This window comes from Equus przewalskii, chromosome 15 (assembly GCF_037783145.1).
Source record: "Equus przewalskii isolate Varuska chromosome 15, EquPr2, whole genome shotgun sequence".
In the NCBI taxonomy this organism is placed as follows: domain Eukaryota; kingdom Metazoa; phylum Chordata; class Mammalia; order Perissodactyla; family Equidae; genus Equus; species Equus przewalskii.
This window is the reverse complement of record NC_091845.1, coordinates 6328795-6352514: the sequence shown is the minus strand read 5'-3', so window position 1 is coordinate 6352514 and position 23720 is coordinate 6328795. Positions and strand designations below refer to the sequence as shown.

Below are 23720 nucleotides of genomic sequence, written 5' to 3'. Positions count from 1 at the left end.
AGATGAGAAATGTGAACCCTAAGAATTGACACCAGTCTGTGACTGAACCAGATAAGAACGTAAAACTCAGGCTTTCTGGCTCCAGTGTCACTCTGCCTTTCCGTAGACTACACTGCCTTGGGATCAAGAAGGCCTTTTAAAATATCAAATACACGTGTACTGTAGCAGCTAGTGGCTGCAAGTTAATGTCATTTCATTGAATCATTTTGCTTTAAATCAAAATGGTACATAAATTATTAATCTTATATACAAAAAGGTTGCTTTTTGAAAATCTGAACCACATTACAGTTTTTGGTTAAAGAAGAATGGATTTTGCCTTTTTGAAAAAATGACACATATATTCAAAGGTGGACTTCCTTTGTCTCTTTCTTTGGGAATACCTGGCTTGCTGTGATGGTTGTGGTGAAATTTACATCTTAGGATACAGGATTATTTGTTCTTCCAAAAGGCATGTGTCCCACTGGGATGTCATTTCTTCCGTGTTGTGTCCCCTGTGACCATGAAGAAACCCTGAACTGATGCAACCATCGGTAGAAGATGAGGCTTCGGGCCAGCTTTGACTGCACTAGAGAAAGGCAGCAGATGTTCTGGGCAGAGGGAGAGTGAGTTTAGGTAGTCATTCTGGTTGTTGGCAATTATGTGTCTTCCTTTTGAGCACCGTGACGAAATTTAAGTCTTATTGGAACAAGAAGAAAATTGATGCTGTTGTCAGTTCATTAGGTCTCTAAACTCCTCCTTGAATGATACGTGTGAGACAGATGTGACAAGCAGCTGTTCCCTCATTGTTCTCATCATCAACAAAAATAATAAACATGTGTTTTATGCCAACTAGGGACACTGTGCTAGGCTCTGGGGATATAAAGAGGTGTTGTGTGTTGTTCTCTCAGAGAGCTCTTACCTTTTAGGGGCCAGCGTAAGAGTTCATAGCACTGATAGCATTTAATGACGCAACTTTTAAAGTGAAGTTATAGCAAAAGAAGAGAATACTGTACACTATTATATACCAATACTAACATTGCTTATTTTACATAAAAGATAGGGAAAACAATTAAAGAAGTTTTAAAAATCCAAATTCAATCTAGAGAGTAAAATCCAAATTTAGTCTTTAGCCAAAAAAAGCAAGGTTTTAAGAGTAATGCAACATAAAAAATACTTAATAATGTATTTCTTGGGAATATTTGATGTGAATCATTCTAAACACTGAATAGTGCTTTAAAAAACTTGATACAGGTAAAATACTATGATTTTATTAACTATAGATTTTCAGACCTTCTCTGACTTTTTGTTATTGAATCATTCACGCTGTTACTACTGTAGTTGCCTTCTCCTAAACGTACTAAAATTTTGGGAGTTTTTTTGACTAACTAATATTCAGCTTCTCTTGGCCAAAGATAGGTTTCATAAGTAATATTGAAGACCAGATACTGAGAGCAGCCTTCTCAAATACCAAACTGTTCATTTTTTTTTAACTGTCATAAATCAGGATTGAATTAAAAAGCTTTTCATCCTCCTCAATGTATAATCGTTCCTAATCATCCCCATTCTTTCTCCTCTGAGGGTGTGCACTCTACCTACAACCACACCCATACCCTTATGTCTCCCAAGTTCAAGGGGAGATGACCTTCTCCTCACCCTCTATATTGCCCAAGCCCTACATCCCTCAGTAGAAGAAGTTAACTTTTGTGCGTGTGCATAAGAAAAGTGGTCTTTCACTACTCCTTTCCTCACTCTGTAAAATTACCGAGACCTGTCCTTCAAAGGGATTCTCCACAGGGTGGAGAGCAATAGCCTTCTATAGAGAGGTACCCTGAGATGCAAAGCACTGATAACCAACCGGTGTCCAGTGCACCTAGACATGGTCTGAAGCTCCAAAAATTTACATTACAATCCCATTCACCGGCAGGCTCTTTTATGCATCTTATCATAATATCTTTCAGATTTTGATATTATAAAGAGTAGGACACAGAGGAATTTTTTGTTTTTTTTTTTTTAGGAAGGTTAGCCCTGAGCTAACTACTGCCAATCCTCCTCTTTTTGCTGAGGAAGACTGGCCCTGAGCTAACATCCGTGCCCATCTTCCTCTACTTTATATGTGGGATGCCTACCCCAGCATGGCTTTTGCCAAGTGGTGCCATGTCCGCACCCGGGATCCGAACCAGTGAATCCCGGGCTGCCAAGAAGCGGAACATGTGAACTTAACCACTGTGCCACCAGGCCAGCCCCCACAGAGGAATCTTAAGGCCTTGAAGATAAAGATACTCACATGCATGTCAAAACTCTCATAAATTTTCTGGTGATTACATAGTGTCCACTGATAATAATGACTTTCTTTAAGCAAATGTATTATTTCTGATATCAGTGCATGCTGATTGACTTTCAAAGTTAAGTAGACTGAAAGATCACTCTTTAGATAATTTTGATAAATGTAGTTAAATGTGAACTCATTGAGGATAAGAACCTTGGCTTATTAATTTATCTTTTATGCCTAGAATGTGCTCAGTAAGTATTTGATGAATATTTGAGGAATGGTTGGATGGATAGCTCTAAAATAAAATGTAATACATTTTTTTCAATAACTAAGGACAAAACAGATACATAATTAAATACAAATGAGATTGTCTCAGTTTATTTCTGATCATTTTAATGTCCATGTGAACAAGTTGTTTCTTAAGTTACCTAGTGCTGTAGTGTGATAGAACAAAACATCACTAACATAAAATATGATTAAACAACCCACATTGTATAAGTATTTTGCTAGTAACTTGGGGTGTTTCGTATATTGCTTGATTTGTATACAGTGTTAAAAGTTTTAACAACATTTATTGAGCCTGCCATGTGCCAGGCTCCATGTTTATCAAAATTGTAATTTTTATTTATTGACTATTTTCAAACTCCACAAGATAAGAACACATCTCGTTCATCAAGCCAGCATGAAGCTCAATGCCTACCAATATATTGTGATGTCAATAAATATTTGTTGAACAAATAAATGAATGAAATACGGTAAATAAGACAAGTTTTTGCTTTCAAGTAATATAGTTTCGGGGGAGAAGGAATGACAGAATGTGGTGAGTGCTGTAAGAGTAGATGCTGTTAGGTTCAGGTGCTGTGGAATAATTAGCTGTTCAAAACAATTTTATGTTTGATGAGCTAAAGGTCAGTATTAGAACTACTAGAGGCTTAGGAGGCGTAGCTACACAGTAGATGGGCAAGTTGAATGGTGTCTGAGAAAAAAAAGATAAGAGAAGTACCAGCAGGCGAAGAGTCCCAGGAGTTAGTCCCTTAGATCATAGTTGGAAATAATGGATCTGTGTATTGTCCAAATAGTAAAAGAGACTACTATAGAACTTGAGAACCAGGTCATATGATTGGCCTCAGGAACAAGACTGAGAAGATGCCCAGATAGAATTGTGTGGCATGAGTGAGCTCCATCAAAACTGAGCCAGTGTGGGAGGAAGCAGTGCCTTTCACCCATCCATCTCCATAGGTATTGAAAAATGGGTAACAGTTATTTACTGATATTCTGGAAAGAGTTGACGTGTTTTCTCTTCAACTCACCCTATACTCTATACCTGTGGTGCCTAATTTATGGAAAGAAGAGCAGAAGTTGGTGAAGGCCAGTAGTAGGCTGGCCTAAGGATTAAAGGCCTAACAACCTAGATTCTAGTTCCAGCTTGTCATTACCTTGCCGTTTAACCTGGAGAATTTACTTGTCATTCAGGAACCTCATTTTCTCATCTTATTAACAGACTGTTTTTGACTCTAAAGGATTTCTCTCACTCTAAAACGGCATCATTCTGCCAATTTTATCATTCTTATAACTTGGCATAATCTTAAGAACATTTTAATAAACGTGTCTATTTTGCGTGTGTGTGTGAGGAAGATTGGCACAGAGCTAACATCTGTGCCAATATTCCTCTATTTTATGTGGGATGCTGCCACAGTGTGGCTTGATGAGTGGTGCTAGGTCTGCGCCCAGGACCTGAACCTGCAAACCCCAGGCCGCCGAGGCAGAGCCTGCAACCTTAACCACTATGCCACTGGGTCAGCCCCATAAACGTGTGTGTTTTTTAAAAGTTGGAGAGACTTTGCAAAGTTGGAATTTGAGGGCAGGAATGAGGTGATGATTGGAGATTGGGTGAGATACTGCCACCTAATAGGAATGAGGCTGATGGTTGCTTTCCAGACTCAAACACACCTTGGGACGTTGAGTAGGAATATCTGTAGACAGAATGGGGCTTAATTTTTGTCCTATTTCATTAGTAGGAAAGAAAGTGTTCTTGACTTTAATCATTTATTTATTTATGTTTTGGTGAGGAAGATTGGCCCTGAGCTAACATCTGTTGCCAATCTTCCTCTTTTTGCTTGAGGAAGACTGTCGCTGAGCTGACATCTTCCAATCTTCCTTTACTTTGTGTGTGGACCACTGTCACAGCATGGCTTGATGAGTGGTGTGTAAGTCCATGCCCAGAATCCAAACCCACAAACCCCAGGCCACTGAAGCGGAGCATGCAAACCCAACCACTACGTCACCGGGCTGGCCCTAATCATTTATTTTGGTCTATCATAAATTCAACCAAGCATCTTAGATTCAGTCACACCTTTAAATATTATATCATTGTGTCTGTAATATAAATAAATTTCCCAGCATTGAGAGGGAAGGAGAAGCTCCTTTACTGAGAATTCAAATTGAATATAGATATAACTAGTTCTATGCAACTATAATTACCTCAGTCATTTGGACTGTCAAGAAACTTACTTTAACTTCAATTACTTTATAAAGGTTTTTGGGGCTGAAAATAATGATGTAATTGCCCAACTGTCTGCTTTATTCTGCGCTGTTGAGATCCATTAAGCATTTTCCCACCAAGCTGTCGCTCTGTGATAGACAAGGAAACTTTTGCTAGTCCCCTTGCAGGATGACTAGTTACTCAATGTAGATTAACCGGATATATATTTCTTACACTTGGGGAATATTAGGATAAGTGTAATTCAGAGAGTTATTGCCATCTGATATATTGCCCTATGTGGGGACATCTTTTTAAATCCACGAGTCACTGCAATTCTGTTAGGACACTTATGTGACAAGAGGAGACTTGCTCCCACTTTGAATTTTGGCACTGCTGGTGTTTCTCTTTGCCAAGAAGAGCAAAAGGCCTTGAGCAAGAAGCCAGCCTTTTCCTGGTTACAGAACTGACCACAATTCCTTGCCAACCTCTCAGTGTAAGTCTATTTTTTTCTGGTAAGGCATTATTCTTCTCAGGGAGAACTCCATTTTTTTCATTATGGCGTGGCATCTATCATTTAAACATCAATTGATGCAGTATCGTGGCATTCGCTATTGATGGATAAGCTTAATAATCAAGTTTTAAAAAAGCAAACCCTCGTATATAAAATCTAAACTTTATCAGGCCTTATCTTCATTCTCTCAAAAATTTAATTTTATAGAATTTGGATAGCAGTCAGTGTCATTTGGGGCTTTAGAAAGTAGTATAATAAATAACTTAGAATATTACATTTCAGTAGCATGCTGATACCCAATTTTAAAATAGAATACATGTCTGAATTCAAAGGTTTTCTTCAATAATTTGATTAGAGATTCAACCAGGGATGGACAGCTAGAAAAAACTTTGTCCAAGTAAGTTTATCTGGTGTTTCATAACCCAGAGATTTAGGGTTTTCCATTTAAGAAGCAATCGGATATTGAACACTCTTTCTGCTCTGATACTTCTAAATACTGTACAGCTCGCAACCCTCACAAGACACTGGACATGTGGGTCACTGGCGAGACAGTGTGGCAATGTTTTCCTTGTAATGTACCAGGTCTTGCCAAAGTACTGAACAACATTATGACACAACATTTTGTCACAGCTGGCTCTTTGGCAGGAGAGTGCCAGCCAATTCAGGCCTGGTCTTTTGGGTGTTTATTCCCTCCTCTCCCAAATATTTGGAAACTCATGTCTTGACTCATTGGTGTGTTCGCAAGTTCTACTCTCACAAGTCTTTTTGTTTTAATGGATTGGTCTTTTGCAAGAAATAGACAAAATATCTGTGTGAATTACTGCAAATCCCTATTCTGTGCTGTTATGGGTGAAACTCTGGAAGATTCTCTCATTGACCCAGAAAGCGATTCTTTTGCTGATACACTGTCTGCAAGCACTTCACAAGGTAAAGTCAACTCCAGCTATGGCTGTTGGGATACTTTGGGCGTTTATGGAAGGGTAAAATTGCTCACGTAGTTTGTTTTCCAAGTTATACTTATTCTAATACTATCACATGTCTAGTTCAGTCACTTAATGCTTAGTTTGCTGCTATAATGTTCACTTAGAAGCATATTCAGAACTTTAAAAAAAGAAACCTAAACTAATCCATATTTTATCTGTGTGTATGGCTGCCATTTCCTGAATTTTAAGCATTAAAGGTGTATTTATATATAAAAAAATCTTATTCATTTGTATTTCCTGGGTTTATATATGTTTCCCCAAAATACTTAAGGTCTTTTGAGTATACCTGAAGAGTCTCTTTTTCTCCTTTTAGTCTTATATCTTAGATATCTCTCATAGCAGTTTCTATCCCTCTTACGGAATTTTTATTCCTCTTAAAGCCTTCTCAGCACATTTCTGTTCTACTCTGAAATCTAGATATTTCTGTGTACCTTTTGTCTCTGGCAAAGAATTATAAGCTTCCAGAGTGTAGGACCAAATTATATTCTTCTTTAAATTTGTTAGGATACCCAGCCTAGTGCCTAATGCATTGTAGAATGGATTGTGAAGATCTTAAAGAATATCTATTCTCAGCATCTCATTTTACACATAAAGAACATGAGGTCCCTAAGTGCCTACTGCATGCTAAGTAAATGATTAACTATTACTTTTACTTAGATTTGTAAGTTTCAAACAGATAACCTCATTTTTCAACATTTCTTTCTCGGCCGTTGCAAAATGTAAGTTCTTCATTTCTATAGCTCCTTCTGCTGGAGTTTCTTAGCACAGCTGCTTCTGTTTGTGTTTATTTCTATATTTCTATTGGTTTTATTTTTTTCTTCTCATAGATGCCAAAATAGACTGTGTTGACTCCTCTGATTCATGTTTTACAATATAAGTGCTAAAGCATTAGAATTAAGTCACTTAATCGTTGAAATGGATGGATTTACATTTTAACTTTTAAATTTTTCTGGAAGCCTGAAGTTTGAACATATTAATCACAATTTTTAAAAACATCAAGCTTTTTAGAAATTAAGAAAAAATATTTCCTGAAATACTATTTCATTTTATCATGATCATTTGACACAATGTACATTTCTGTCATCTGAGCCTCTTACGTAGGGGTTTAGTTTCATTATATAAAATGCTGTTATTCCATTTTCTGCAAGCCATAAAAATTATTGCTATCTTTCTTCAATTATTAAGTTTGCCTGCATCGGGACAGAATGTCCTGGCTATACTGTGATAGTTCTTGAGTCAAAATTTGATAGTTTTGTCTGTTTGAAAAGAATATGTCCAGAGTGCAGTGCAACAAATATGTTAGGTTAACTGGGGAACAAGTACTATTTATGGTAAGGGGTGGTTATGCGATTCAGGTTAGTTTTCATTCTGTGCTAATCTCTTTATTTTTATGCCTGAATTTGCCTCTAGGTTTAATTCTTTTGCATCTCAAATCTCTTCCAAAAGAATAACCTATTGCTTTTCTTCTTAATTAACATGGTACAGAAAAGAATTCTTAGCAATTAATAAGTTACATACTGTACCGCTAATTTAACTCTTGTCTTATATGGTCTCTGATTGCTTCTTATTCATAAGCATTGTTTTTCTGTTAAAAATATGAGGTCCTAAAGGCCAAAGACTTGTGGTTGTTAACTTCTATTGTATTTTGTAAATGATCGATAAATACCTACTCCGCTCTTGCCAAAACAAACTTGAAAATAAATTGGGAATTTGATCATCATTAGCTGTTTGAGGACAGCAGAGATGAAACACTGGCAGAGATTAGGTATGTGGCTTAGATACAGTCTTTCATTTAGCTGTTCCTTCTTCCTCATCATAGGCAAAGTGGAACTGGGGGTTTTGCAATTAGCTGGGTGCTGCTGTTGAAGAAAAAATGGCTGATTGAGTGCGAATGATCCAGCTATATTGGTCATATTCATGAGAGCGAAAACTCCGCTCTGTGTAGCCACTATGCCCAAAGAGGACTTCTGCACTTGTTCCTGGGCTCCGTTATTACTCTGACCGCTTTTATCTTATTCTCCCTTCTGTTTTCATCATGAACTCCTCAAGCAACCCCACGTAACCCCATGCTGGCTCTCAAACCATTTCCACTCGTAAAAATTGTCAAGATTGAAGGGAAGCTTCCACAAACTTAAGCTGAATATGCCTCCTGCTTTTAGTGCCAGACGTAGTCCTGTGTGAATTCTATGATTTTAAGTGGTTGCACCAGAGCATTGGAAGATGATGACACGCTTGTCTTTGGAGCTGATTGAGCAATGGAAATGTGCCTTAGAGACATGATAAATGCTGCAATAGGCGATCCTTTGAAACGAGAGTCTCTCCTGAGATGGGAGTGAGTGAGTGATTGCCTGCCATTTTTATTGAGGGATGTTTAAACTGTGTCTATGTGACTCCAGGCACCTATCTACTTGCAAGCATTTAGATAATTGACCAAAGTTTTCACCTTCCAGAAGTTTGAAAGGACCCATGTAGTATCAGGGAATGTAACTACCAATTTTGTCTTGGCCACATACTTTTTGTATGAGCTTGAACGAGTCGTTTATCATCTCTGCCCTCTCTTTCCACATATATTAACAGAAAATAGAGAGTTATTGTGAGGATTGAATGACGCAATATTTGCCAAAGCACATCTGAAGCCCTTTATAGAGTTTATTGTTTTGGCCTTGTAGTATTGATCACTTGTGGATAGAAGGCTGATACAATATCCTACATTTAAGGGCATTTTAAGGAATATGGGGAAAAAACTGTAGAATTCCTTATGCAGTAAAATAAGTGGCAGTTACTTGAGTGAGAGGAGGCTTCTGCATGACCTCAGTGAATGTTTTGGTAAGGAAATGATCAAACTTAGAGAAAGCATCTTTTTGTCTGATTTTTTAAGATTGAGGATACCTCTCACTTTTATTAACATTTTACTGTGAAAAGATTGAATTTCCAAAGGTTGAAATCACTCTTTGGACCTAAATGAGAGCAATGATTACATACTTTCTTTTCAGAGACATTGAAAAACCGTCTTAGATTATAATATTCTCTATATATGATGAAGATTTAGGTTATTGACACAGCTCTGAATTTCATAATCTCACATGTAATAACAATTCAGGGCCTTTTTCTAGAATTTTACTATTGTCCATATAAATTTCTTCCTTAGTATGGCTCTAGTTTTATTATTTATTTCTGGTTTAACTGTTCAAATCTCTTTCTCGAGCACCAGAATTTAGTAGGTTTGGTAGATTTCTAGGTTCTGAGAATCTCCTTGCTGCGTTTCTAAACACTGTCATTTCTCTTGTACTTTCCCCACAAATTATGAATTATACGAAAACTCAAAACAAATGTCATTTATAGGAGATGCTTAAAAAAAACCACTGGGGTCTTTTTCATTGTATTTTCCCCTCGCATCCCTAAGGAATGCAGCATGTCTTGAAAGCTACCTGACAGCAATTATCCGTTTAAACTGTTAATTGCAGTGTGAAACATGGGTTGTTAAATGAAAAACAGTTTTTATACTTCTGATAGAGGTTGTCATAGATTACTATCTTTGTCAGCATTCTCACTTATAACTTGAATAAGATAACCCTGAGGAAATTGTAAAATCATGGTAACTTTGTAAAGTACATATTCTTTGCGTCAGAGGAAATCTGAGAAAATTTCTTCATTATATTAGATCAACAGAACTGACAAAAAGTTTCTATTTTAGCTTCCTTTAGACACTCTTAAATTAGGCATTTGAAGTTGTTCAGAAGATGCCTCGTGTCCGTCTACTAGTGTTGAATATTTGCGAAAAGATGTGTAATAGAGAATGAATTGGACTTACTTGACTGCAACTGAATTTCGAAAAACCTCTACCAGATTACTCTTTTTTGTAGATGAAGTTTTGCACCTGTAACTAATTTAGAGCCACAGGCATTGCATGTGTATCTGATAGCAACTGCAATTCAACTCTTATAACCTCAGAATTAAGATCACGTGGTTGTTTTGAGTGCACAGTTTTTTATACCCATGTAATTTTTATTTGAGTAAGGGATTGCCAACACAAGATTGAGGTTCCCGCAAGTGGTGAATGGTTTGCATTATAAAGTAGATTTGAAACAATCGACTGTCAATTACCTACATGGAAATTTTCCCTTATTGCCTCATGACCTCATGCCAGGATTTCTGTACTGCCTTTTAGCTGACCTTCTAAATGAGAAACCCTCAGCCATTCAATCCAATCTGCCAGATAAATGGTCTCAAAAGCCAGTCTTTATTGTCAGTCTTCTAATATGTATTGAGCACCTATATACAAGGCACTGTAATGCACGTTGTGAAGTCTAAACTCCTCAGCCTGGCTTTCAAAGCTCTTTATAATCTGGCTCCTCTTTATGTGTCTTATTTCCCTCCACACTCCAGAGATTGGTCTACCTTGCTTTGATCCGACTAATATCATTGTCTCGAGGATAAGCCATCCCCTCTCTTGCCTCCAAGCCTATCACGTCCTGGAATGCCTTTCCTAATTCTTCCACCTTTTCAAATCCTCCCTGTCCTTCAAGGTCAGGTTCAAGTAAGTAACCTCCACACATGAAGCATTTGCTGAATACAGTACCATTAATTACTTTCCCTCTCCTCTAAACTGAAAATATGTTGAGAATACATTTCTTCTCCCCCCTCACTGCCACCACCCTGATCCAAGCCACTGTCTCTTGCCTGGATTGGCACCCCAGTCTCTTGACAGGTTTTCCTGCCTCTGCCCTTACCTCCCAACAGCCTAGTCTCAACCCATCGTCCAGAGGCATCTTGGTAACACGTAAGTCCCATCTGTCACTGTGCTCAAAACCCTACAGTGGCTCCCCACTTCACTTGTACAAACAAAAACCCCAGTCTGCCCCGCACCCCACCCACCTCAGTCAGCCGCTCAGACCCCTCTCCTCTCTGTCAGTTACTCTGCTCCAGCCACTCGGGTCTCCTTGCTGTCCTCCCACATTCCAGACATGCTCCTGCCTAGTGCTTTTGCTCTAGTTCCTGCTCCTTCCTGGAACCTTCTTCCTCTGACATCTCTGTGGACTCTCTCAGCTCCTAATCTTTGCTCAGATCTTACCTTCTAGTGAGGACTGTCTTGACGCCCCCCATTGAATCATCTGTCCTCCCCACTGCCCTTCCCCTCGCCCTGTGCTATATTTTCTTATTTCTAAGGTGTTTATCATCTTCTAACATACCATAGAATTTACTTGTTTATTGTATTTATTGTTTATTGTCCACTTTATCCCACAAGCTTATTAACCCCATGAAGGCAGAGATCTTTGTCTAGTTTGCTCACCCTCTGATATATCCCAAAAGCCTTGAGCATGCTTGGTGAATAACAGGGCTCATTAATACCTGTTAAATGAAAGAATAAAATCCTCTTACATTTTTGGTCTAAGAATCAGACCATAAAGTAGAACCAGATTATAAAGAGCTTTGCAAGCTGGGCGTTTAGACTTCACAGTGTGCACTCTGGTGCCTTGTATATAGGTGCTCAATACGTATTAGAAGACTGGTAATAGAGACTGGCTTTTAAGACCATTTATCTGATTTTGCACATTTATCACACTGTTTAACCCTTAATTGCAGACTACCTGATATTATTTTCTGTTTGATATATTCCCTAAGCCAAATTATATAGTCACTGAGGATAAAACCCATGCTTTATTGTCTTCTTTCTTCCACAAGTATCTAACACATAATAGGTATCTTGTAAGTTCTTGCTGACTTAATACCAAGCTGGCCTCTTGCTGCACCTTGGCAGCTCCTGAGGTCAGGCACTGGAGTTTAGTTAGTAAAAACAGAAGTTCAGTGTACACTAAATATTATTCTAAAACCAATGCTAATATAAACAAACCAACCATATTATATATGCAAAAAAACAGGTACAAATATGTTTTGAATGACCTATTATTTAGAGTTAATTTGCACCATATCCCTCCATTGGTTTGAGTATCATTAGTTGAATATGATTTGAATATTAATTTGATAACAAGTTTGTGAATTATCCAAATACCTGGGTTCTTCTGCAAGTCTGTCTACTTTTTGATACTTCCTACCTTTCCTACCTGATATTTCCAATATTCATTTGAACTTCCAAGAGACTTACTTGCTAGCAGTGCTAAGAAAAGTAACTTATTTGATTAATTAATATCCAATATATAAAGCATGCAGAGCAGTGCCTGATATATGGTAGGTGCCCAACAAATGTTAGTTTTATCTTCTCACCCTTAAAATGGAAGTTACCGCTTTGGGATAATACAGATTTTCATTATCCGTGCTATCGGGAGTTTTCTGTTACCATGGTTAATTACGTCAGACTTATTTCTTACTCTCTTACAATCTTTTCCTTAGCATTTTTTTCAGAATATTTAGATATTATCTGATAGATACATATTATTAATCATAGTTCCAGAAGAAAGAAACCAAGGTTCAATTTTTTGTTGTGGCGAAGAGCCAGTGGCACAACTTAGTAACAGAGCAGGAGTTCTGCTATCCTTCACATGTTCCAGACATGTGAGCACAGCGGCTCCCCTTACTTCTTTTAATTAACTCACTTTTGGAAAAGGTAAAATATTCGCTATTCTTATTTTTTTGCTTTGCATTAACAATTAAATATTTTTAATGTAAGATTGTTGGATTTTATTTCACTATTGTCTTACACTTTACCTAAAACCCTGCCTTTAGCTTAGTCTTTAAAATTATAGATCTCTCATATAAGACTGGGCAAGTTTGCTTCATTGATTAAAATATGATGCTAATAAGAGCCCAAAGTGTGAGTTTGACGTAGGTATGGCCAGGTTTACATAGAAATTTTTACCATTTACAAAGAAATCTCTTTGCCTTTGATATAAACACATCTCTAATCAATTACAAGATTCAAACAATTGACCCTGGAGAAACCAATCCAATTTAGTGTATGTCCTATATAAAATCTAATCATCTTTGACATTGTATTCATTTAGTTGTTATTGCTTAAGCTAACTCAGGTAGTATAAGGGGCATGCTGGATGATGGAGACAGATATCTTTTCCTTGGAATATCTTTGTCAATAACAATCTAAATCCTAATCATCCTACTGGACCCTCATAATTCAAAACCCACCTTTACCATGAAGCTATCCCCAATTATTTCAGAAAATGCTAGTCTCTTTCCCCTCTACATTTCTAGAGCACTTGTCTCTATCACTAGTTTGGTCTCAATACTTCCTTCTATTATTAAACATCTTTCACCTTGGTGAATTCTCAGGGTCAAGAACTACATTATATTGTATTTCTTATGAGGCCTGAAAAATACCTTGCACATAGTATTATGTGATTGGTTATCTTGATTTTAGATGGTTTTGGTTTTGTATTTCTAATTGAGCATGTATTGAGATTAAGATATCGAGAAAGAAAAATGCCAAAGAAAAGTAAAACAAGGAAAGGTTTGGGGAAGAGAAACACTTTGGTAAAATATAATAACTCTTTTAAGAAACAAGGTTTATAAAATAGATTGTTGATACAAAGAAGAGTTAAATAATTAGCATAAAATCTACAGCTTGGATGTAACCTACTGACTTTATTTCATTTAAATAGAATGTCTCATAAGATTACTCAACTGATCCAAACATATTAACTTCCTAAACACAGGACTCCTGATGTAGGCATTAGTATTTGGAAGAAGGTTTCTTGCATAGTTAAAAAGTACAGGGTCCTTGTAAAGCAGAATAGGCATTACAGATAAGCCAAACATATCTAAAGCAAAAACATAACTTTTAATACTCACTCCTTAGAATAAAATGCGCACCCTTTGGATTTTTACCTGCCCTGTTTACACTGATTTGAGGGTCTTGGTTGAATATGTATTTAGCCTTTATTGTACAAGGAAACCAGTTAGAAAAATATGTAGTTTTTTAAGACTAATTTTAACACTGTTTCATAACTTCTGAATAAGGAAATTCTTAAATGAATGCCCTAGAAATTCTGTAACAATGCTTTTTAACACAAATGGAGGAGTTTTTGTTGGGTTATGTGGTTGGTTTGCATATTTCCGTCTGTCAGCCCCCCTCCCAGGACCCTTATGGAACAGCTGTCTTATTTAAGCTTTTTGTTGAAGTATAACATACATGGAGAACAATGCATGAACAGTTTTCACAAATGAACATACCTGTGTAATTTGCAGTTAAAGAAACAGAACAGTACCAGCACTCCAGAAGCCCTCTATTCTAATTTCTAACCCATAGAGTAGTTTTGCCTGTTCTTGAGTTTTATGTAAATAGAATCATACATTGTTTACTCTTTTGTGTCTGAATTCTTTTGCTCAGCATTTGTTAATCACATAATTGAGAAGAATTGTACTTCATTCTCATTACTGTATAGTATTTTATTGTGTGAATATATCACAATATATTTATTTGTCCTACTGTTGATGAGCATTCTGTTGGTTTCCAGTATTTATGCATTAGCAAATAGTACAACCATGAACATTCTTGTGTAGGTCTTTCAGTGAGCAAGCCTACACATTTCTGTTAGATATATACTTGGGCCATAGGGTGTGTTCAGCTTTAAGAGACACTGTCAAACAGTTTTGAACATGGCTGTACCAATTTACGCTTCCACCAATGGTGTCTGAGTGTTCCAATTGCTCCACATCTTTATTGGTACATTACTGGCATTTTCTGTCTTTTTCATTTTACCCATTCTGGTGGGTATATGGTGGTATCATATTTTAATTTTATTTCCCTTTCTCTGATAACTAAAAAGTTAAGCACTTTTAAAAAAATATGTGTTGTCCATTTGGCTATCTTTTTTTGTGAAGTGGCCTGTTCAAGTCTTTTACCCATTTTTTTTTTTCCTTTTTCTCCCCAAAGCCCCCCAGTACATAGTTGTACATTCTTCGTTGTGGGTCCTTCTAGTTGTGCCATGTGGGACGCTGCCTCAGCGTGGTTTGATGAGCAGTGCCATGTCCGCGCCCAGGATTCGAACCAACGAAACACTGGGCCGCCTGCAGCGGAGCGTGCGAACTTAACCACTCGGCCACGGGGCCAGCCCTCTTTTACCCATTTTTATATTGAGTACTTAAGATATGAATTCTAAAGCATACTTTGTCAGGTACATGTATTGCAAATATCTTCTCCCATTCTGAGTGTTGCTTTTAGATTCACTTAATAAACAGTTTTTAATCTTACTATAGTCCAATTTATCAAATTTTTCTTTTATGGTCAGTGCTTTTTATGTCCTGTTGAAGAAATCTTTGCCTACTCCAAGGCTGATAAAACATTGTTGTAGCTTTAAAAGCTCTTTTGTTTTATATTTCACATTTAGATCTGCAATCCACATGGAGTTGATTTTTGTGTATGGTATAAGGTAGGGGTTGAATCGTCTTTTTCCATATGGATATCCAGTTGACCTGCTCCATTTATTGGAAAGAGCATCCTTTCCCACTCCCACTGCAGTGACATTTTTGTTATAAACCAGATTACTGTATACATGTGGGACTGATTCTGGACTTGCTCTTCTGTTGCGTTGGTCTATTTTTCTATCTTTGTACCAATTAACATATTGTCTTAATTACTCTACTGTTATAATTGGTTTTGATATCTGGAAGTATAAATGGTCCAGCATCGTTCTTCTCCTCAGGATTGCCTTGGCAATTCTTGACCCTTTGAATTTCCTTATAAATTTTAGACTCAGCCTGTAGATTTCCACACAAAAATGCTAGGGTTTTGATTGGAATTGTTCTGAATCTAAGATAAATATGGAGAGAATTGCCAGCTCTACAATGTTGAGTCTTCCAGTCTGTGAACGTAGTATATTTCTTCATTTATTTAGATATTCTTTCATTTTTTTCAGTAACATTTTTGAGTTTTCAATGTAGAGATCTTACGCACATTTTGCTAGATTTTTTCCCCTCAGTATTTGATGTTTTTGATGCTATTGTAAAGATCATTTTAAAATGTTTCTGTTTGTTGCTGGGTTATAAAAGTACAGCTGAGGGCTGGCCTGCTGGCATAGCGGTTAAGTTTACGCACTCCACTGCGGCAGCCCAGGGTTCACAGTTTCTAATCCTGGGCACAGACCTAGCACTGCTCATCATGCCATGCTGTGGTGGCATCCCACATAAAATAGAGGAAGATTGGCACAGATGTTAGGTCAGCAACAATCTTCCTCAAGCAAAAAGAGGAAGATTGGGAAAAGATCTTCCTCACAAAATAAATTTTCCTCACAAAAATAAAAAAATTATACAGTTGATTTTCAAATATTGACTTCATATCCAGCAACTTTGCTAAATTCTCCTATTAACTGTAATGGTTTTATTTTATTTTATGTTTTGTATTTTATGTTTTGTACAATAATGTCATCTGTGAGTATATGCATACCTTGTTTTATTGCGCTTCACTTTATTGTGCTTCACAGATACTGTTTTTTTTTTTTACAAATTAAAGGTTTGTGGCAGCCCTGTGTCAGGCAAGTCTATCTGCGCTGTTTTTCCACCAGCATTTGCTGACTTCATGTCTCTTTGTCACATTTTGGTAATTCTCACAATATTTTAAACTTTTTCTTTATTATTGTATTTACTATGGTGATCTGTGATCAGTGATCTTTGACGTTACTGTTATAATTGTTTTGGGGTGCCGTGAACCGTGCCTGTATAAGATGACAAACTTAATCGATAAATGTTGTGTGTGTTCTAACTGCTCCACCAATTGGCCATTCCCCGTCTCTCTCCCTCTCCTCAGGCCTCCCTATTCCCTGAAACACAGCAATATTGAAATTAGGTCAATTCATAACCCTCCAATGGCCTCTGAGTGTTCAAGTGAAAGGAAGAGTCACACGTCTCTCACTTTAAATCAAAAGCCAGAAATGATTAAGCTCAGTGAGGAAGGCATGTCGAAAGCTGAGACAGGCTGAAAGCTGGGCCTCTTCCATCAAACAGTTAGCCAAGCTGTGAATGCAAAGGACAAGTTTTTGAAGGAAATTAGAAGTGCTACTCCAGTGAACACACGACTGAGATGAAGGTGAAACAGCCTTATTGCTGATGTGGAGAAAGTCTTAGTGGTCTGGGTAGATCAAACCATCCACAGCCTTCCCTTGAGCCAAAGCCCAATCCAGAGCAAGGCCCTACCTCTCTTCAATCCTGTGAAGGCTGAGAGAGGGGAGGAAGCTGCAGAAGAAAAGTTTGAAGCTAGCAGAGGTTGGTTCATGAGGTTTGAGGAAAGGCGCTGTCTCTAGAACATAAAATGAATGTGAAGCAGCAAGTGCTGATGGAGAAGCTGCAGCGAGTTATCCAGATCTAGCTAAGATCATTAAAGGTGGCTACACTAAACAGATTTTCAGTGTAGATGCAACAGCCTTATGATGGAAGAAGACGCCATCTGGTATTTTCATAGGTAGAGAGGAGAAGTCAATGCCTGACTTCAAAGCTTCACAGGACAGGCTGACTCTCTTGTTAGGGGCTAATGCAGCTGGTAAGTTTAAGTTGAAGCCAATGCTCATTTACTATTTGAAAAATCCTAGGACCCTTAAGAATTATGCTAAGTCTCCTCTGTCTGTGCTCTATAAATGGAACAACAAAGCCTAGTTGACAACACATCTGTTTACAACACAGTTTACTGAGTAATTTAGGCTCACTGTTGATACCTATTGCTCAGAAAAAAGATTTCTTTCAAAATATTACTGCTCTTGAACAATACACCTGGTCACCCAAGAGCTCTGATGGAGATGTACGAGATTAAGGTTGTTTTCAAGCCTGCTAATACAACATCTATTCTGCAGTCCGTGGATCAAGGAGTAATTTTGACCTGCAGCTCTTGTTCTTTGAGAACTACGTTTTGTAAGAGTGTAGCTGCCATGGACAGTGATTCCTCTGATGGCTCTGGGCAAAGTCAGTCAAAAGCCTTCTGGAGAGGAGTCACCGTTCTTGCTGTTATTAGTAACATTCATGATTCATGGGAAGAGGTCAAAATAGCAACATGAACAGGCGTTTGGAAGAAGTTGATTCCAACCCTCATGGATGACTTTGAGGGGTTCAAGCCTTCAGTGGAGGAAGTAACTGCAGATGTGGCGGAAACGGGAAGAGAACGAGAGCTGGAAGTGGAGCCTGAAGATTTGACTGAATTGCTATAATCCCATGATGAAACTTTAACAGATGAGAAGTTGCTTCTATTGGATGACCAAAGAAAGTGGTTTCTGGAGATGGAACCTACTCCTGATGAAGATCCTGTGAAGATTCTTGAAATGACAACAAAGGATTTAGAATATTCCATAAACTGAGTTGATAAAGCAGCAGCAGAGTTTGAGAGGATTGAGCTCAATTTTGAAAGAAGCTCTGCTGTGGGGAAAATGCTATCAAACAGTGTCACCTGCACCGGAGAAATCATTCATGAAAGGAAGAGTCAATTGATGTGGCAAGCTTCACTGTTGTCTGATTTTAAGAAATTGCCACAATCACCCCGGCCTTCAGCAACCACCACCCTGGTCAGTCAGCAGCCATCAACATGGAGGCAAGACCCTCCCCCAGCAAAAAGATTATGACTCCCTGAAGGCTCAGATGATGGTCAGCATTTTTTTGCAATAAGGTATCTTTAATTAAAGTGTGTAGGCTTTTTTTAGACATAATGCTATTGCACAGTTAATAGACTACACTGTAGTGTAAACATAACTTTTATATGCACTGGGAAAACCAAAAATTTGTGTAACTCCCTTTATTGCGATATTTGCTTTTTTGCGGTAATTTGGAAGCAAACCTATGATGTCTCCAAGACATGCCTGTAACTTTAGTTTTATTTCTTCTTTTCTAATCCTTGTGTCTTTTTCTTTCTCTTGTTGCGTTGGATAGTTATCCAGAACAGTGCCGAACAGAAGTAGTGATGACTTGTATCCTTTCTCATTCCTGCTCTCAGGAGGAAAGCTTTAAATATTTCACCACCAAGTATGATGGCTACTTTAGAGTTTTTGTTTGCTTTTTATAGATATTCTTTATTAGATTAATGAAGTTTCCTTTTCTTCCTAGTTAACAGGTTTTTTTAAATGATGGATGAATGGTTGAATTGTATTAAATACTTTCATATAGAATATTTTTGATAATGTTGTAATTGCTCAGGAGGAAGATTCAAAAATGAAAAATGCTTACTATAGATGTTTTAATATCATGTGGTACTATGTTTTCAGATAAGATGTATGAAATCCAGTGAAAGTCTGCAATCACCCCATAACCACTAGGGATCCAGCTACATCTGTTTTGACACTTTTGTTCTCAGTATTTGTTTAGCTTAAGACCATTGTCTTCTCGTTAAGAGTGCTTGGCACAGTGAATTGAAAACAAAAAAGTAAACAGAAGCATAATGCATCACGTCATTTTACCAGATTAAACAACTCTGAGCAAGACAGTGACTTTCCCCCTGTGATAATTTCAAGCTCTTGGAGGCGCTTCAGTAGTAAAACATTATTGAAACCACCTACCCACTCTGTCTTTCCCTGATTTCAGGAGGTCCTCTACAATGTTTGAGGGGTGGACAAAGCAAAGAGAAACAGTACTTCAGCAGGCCCTTGGCGGCTCCTTCCTTTTGGAGTAGTTATACATTTCTGGAATATTCCTTTTATTTTCCTTTCCACTCAGTGTCTTCTCTCCCCTTTCCATTTCCCTGTTGCTGTAAGGCCAAAACCAAAATGTGCAGAGGGAGCCACCCGGGGGGCAACATCCTGGTTCCTTTTTTCTGACCTAAGTACCATTCTTCACTTGCTGCCGATGTGTGCTAGGCGAGGTTGGAATTTCGACTCGACCAGAGTGATTAACTGTTCAACAGATTTAGCCTTAGTCCTGGATGGGATGTTAGTAAGTTTCCCTTTAGAAACACGTGAGGGTGGTTTTAGCAGAACAAGCCTTCAGCTGGTTTGACCATAATGAGAAAGAGGACTTGACTCTGCAGCTAAGGGAGCAGAAGAAATGATTAGTACGGATGAGGGCATGATCCTGCAATCTTTCTTGTCTCCTGGAACCTCAGAACTGGATTAAACAAGCTATCTAAGTGAGAGTGGCCCATGCAAGAGAAAATGAACTTTTAAAAAGCATTAATGCGCATGGTCTTCTCTAAAGCTGATGATATTCCCTTGTTGATCTGAAATTGAAAATATGCTTTGAGACTGTCTGACTTTTTATAAAGAAATGTGCATAGATAGACATGTGTTAGAATGCCTCCACCTCTGCCAAGGCCGTCAATGGGAGTATCAACGGGCCATCACCCACAGAAGCATTGGATTTGGTCTTTAACATAGTCTAAGTAGACAGCAGAATGAAAATATATTTTCGTACATTGAAGAAACATATGACACACCAATGAATCCATTTCTAATCCTTTTCTTAATTCATGGTGTTCAAAATAAGAGGTTCTCTATTCAGAGAAACTACAACAGAATTCAAACCCCAGCTCCAGTATGTGCTAGCTGTGTGACACTGAGCAAATCACTTAACCCCTTTCTAATTTTTTCAGTCTGTTGGGGGTTGATAATAATTGTATGTAACCCATATGACTTTTTATACATGTAAATTATTATATATACATTAACAAATTATAAATTACATACGTAGTGGGTTTAAGGTACAGTGGCTATTATATAGTACATGCTTAAAAATTATTAGCTGTCGTTAAACTGTACTTCTGCTAATGGGATCAGTCTTTTCCTCCTTTACTCATCAAAATCCTTGACACCAGTGAAGGAAAGGAAATGAATTGGTAGAATTCATTTTTTAAACGCTTGAGTCAAAAGGACAGTCATCTATTGGCCAAGTACCAACATTTTCTGATTTTCCTTTATTTTACTTGAAACTACATTAAAATATTCTCTACTTTTCCAGGTTCTTGCATGATAATTCCTATGAAGAGGACAGAAAAACATGCAAGGAGTATGTTTACTCCCTCTGTTAGGTGAAATTGTGAGGAAATACTACAATTAAAATATTTAACTTAATTTTTACTTTTATCAGAGTAATACTTGTACATAGTTTTAAAAGTCAGATAGTATAATGCTTTTAATGAAGAACAGCAATCCTCAGTCCCACACCCACTACCCACTGCTCAGACGTAGTGATTTTTAACTCCTTTAAATATTTACCTCCATGGTGTTTGCCTCCATATCTTTACAATCCCATGCTTGTACTGCTATGTTTTAAATTGTATTCATTACCCACTGACTTCCTGCTGTAGAAGATCAACATTTAGCTGTTTACCACCACACTCCCCTTCCCAAAACACACACTTCTCCTTCCCCTCCTCTTTACAATTGGTTATTTGTAATTTAAATTAAATCAGTTGTTCATCTTTACATTGTAAAAAATTTGAATGTGCTGCTTAAAACTGAGCCAGGTAGTATACTCCAATTCTACTTCTGATTCCGAATAGCTATTTGTTTTTCTGGAGTTGTTTTATTTTTACTTAGATTTTTACTTAGTAATTGTTCATTTTTATTGTTATTCTTTTTCTGCATATCTACCACTAGTTCAAACTCTCTGACAGAGTAAAAAAAACCTCTCAAAATGGTCAGATGGGGCCAGCCCAGTGGCACACCATTTAAGTTCGCACGTTCCACTTCACACGGGGTCCACAGGTTCGGATCCCGGGTGCGGACATGGCACCGCTTGGCAAGCCATGCTGTGGTAGGCGTCCCACATGTAAAGAAGAGGAAGATGGGCACGGATGTTAGCTCAGGGCCAGTCTTCCTCAGCAAAAAGGGGAGGATTGGCAGATGTTAGCTCAGGGCTGATCTTCCTCAAAAAAAAAAAAAAAAGGTCAAATATATCTAGCATTCTAATTTCTTGGGTAATCTCACATGGCCTTCTTCCTCCTGCTCCATTCTCTCTAGGCTGCTGGGGATCTGTTGTCCCTTCACCCCTCTCCTGGGTTTAGATCCTTTGTTTCTTGGATCTCATATTTTCCTTTTGTTCTAGCATAGAACTCTGGGAAAGAGTGCATGGAGGTGACTTTTTTTAAAGCCTTATATTTCTGAAAATGTCTTTATTCTACTTTCGTACTTGATTGATGGTTTAGCTGAGTATAAAATCCTAAATTGGAAGTAATTTTTTCTCTGAATTTTGAAGACTTTGCTCTATTGATTTTCCAGCTTCCAGTGATGCTAGTGAGAAATTCAGTGTTTTTCTGATTCCTGATCCTCTGTATGGGACTTTTTTTTTCCTATCTGGAAGCTTTTAGGATAGTCTCTATAAAAAGAGCCTTAGTCTTTACAAGTGATTCCTTTCTGTGTGGTTTAAGTGAGAAATCCTTTCTCTCTTGAGTTTTGTTGTTGTTTTAACCAACGTAAATTCTTGCCCTTATTCACCCTAAAGTTAAAGAAAACCTGAGGGACAATTTAATAACACCTTTCAAGTACATGTGGTAAAGGGCAAATATGCAGAGGATGATAACTATATGTTTAGAAAATAAAAAAAAGTTGCAAACTGTAACATAGGTTAGACCATCACTTCACAAACTGTATTCCATCCGATGTTAAACTCCTCAAATATTACATACAGTGCCCTCCCCTCTATTTTTTGTATTCTCATGAATTAATAGCATATGAGTCTAAGAAGTCTTGCAGTAAACTTATTTAACCTTGCTTGACTAGCATTTCCTAAATTTATTGGCCTACCAGAATCTTTTTCTTTTTAAGTATTTTAAAAGGGACATCATTAACATATGTAAAACATAGTTGGAGAAGTGCCAGAGAAGACATATATTTTCCTGGCCACAGAAGGACAATTATGCATTGGAATCAGTAACCAAGAGAAGCTGCGGACTATCCTTTTCCAGAGGTCTTTAAACAGGACATCTGTTTTAGGCGTAGTCTTGTTTGAACAATAGGACTTTGCTAGTGTTTCTTCCTCTTCCTGTCCCCTCATGGTAGTGTTGGAAGCTTTTAGTACACCTTTTACATGATTCTAGTAGTCTGGTTACTAACATGTACAAAAATTACTACTACTACCAATAACTACCAATATTTATTGAGAACTTATTAAGTGTCTGGCCTTATGGCAAACAGTTTACTTAGATTATCTAATTTAATCTTCACAACAACTCTATGAGGTAGGCAATATTTTATTTTACAGTTGGGGATAATTAGGTAGGAGGAGATTGCAAAACTGACAAGTGATAGGATAGGATTCAAACGCAGGGTATCTAACATGATACTGGCCCTCATTCACCTTCACTGTTGATGTTCAGACCAGCAACGAGCAACAAACAAACAAACAAAATACGGATACTTGTATTTATTATGGAAAAACGTGGACTGATACAATGCTCACTTTGTTAGACTATTCTCTAAACCTTTTAATCAATTCAGAGTTTATTATTTTTGTTAGAAACAAATTCTATTGAAGTTTTTTTATTCTGTTATAATTTGCCATCCACTAAATGGCTGCTTGCGTGAGACTTTTTTCCTTCCTAAATTTGATGTCATTTCTATATATTAATCAATTAAGACCAAAAAAAATCTGGATTTATGAAAATCAGCATAGGTTAAAAGTCCC

The 23720-nt window shown here is 37.5% G+C and overlaps 1 protein-coding gene across 8 annotated transcripts in view; it reads left to right on the top strand.

Annotated features, from left to right (window-relative positions):
* PPARG (peroxisome proliferator activated receptor gamma) overlaps positions 1-23720 on the top strand; it is a 130389-nt gene that overhangs the window by 51271 nt on the left and 55398 nt on the right. Inside the window, exon 1 of one of the 8 annotated variants that reach the window (XM_008525650.2) lies at positions 5829-6168. The exons of the other annotated variants lie outside the window; for them this stretch is intronic. Within the exon in view, the coding sequence (XP_008523872.2) occupies positions 6015-6168 (154 nt within the window). The 5' untranslated portion in view covers positions 5829-6014. Of the gene's footprint in view, positions 1-5828; positions 6169-23720 lie in introns of those variants that run through there. 8 annotated transcript variants of the gene reach the window in all.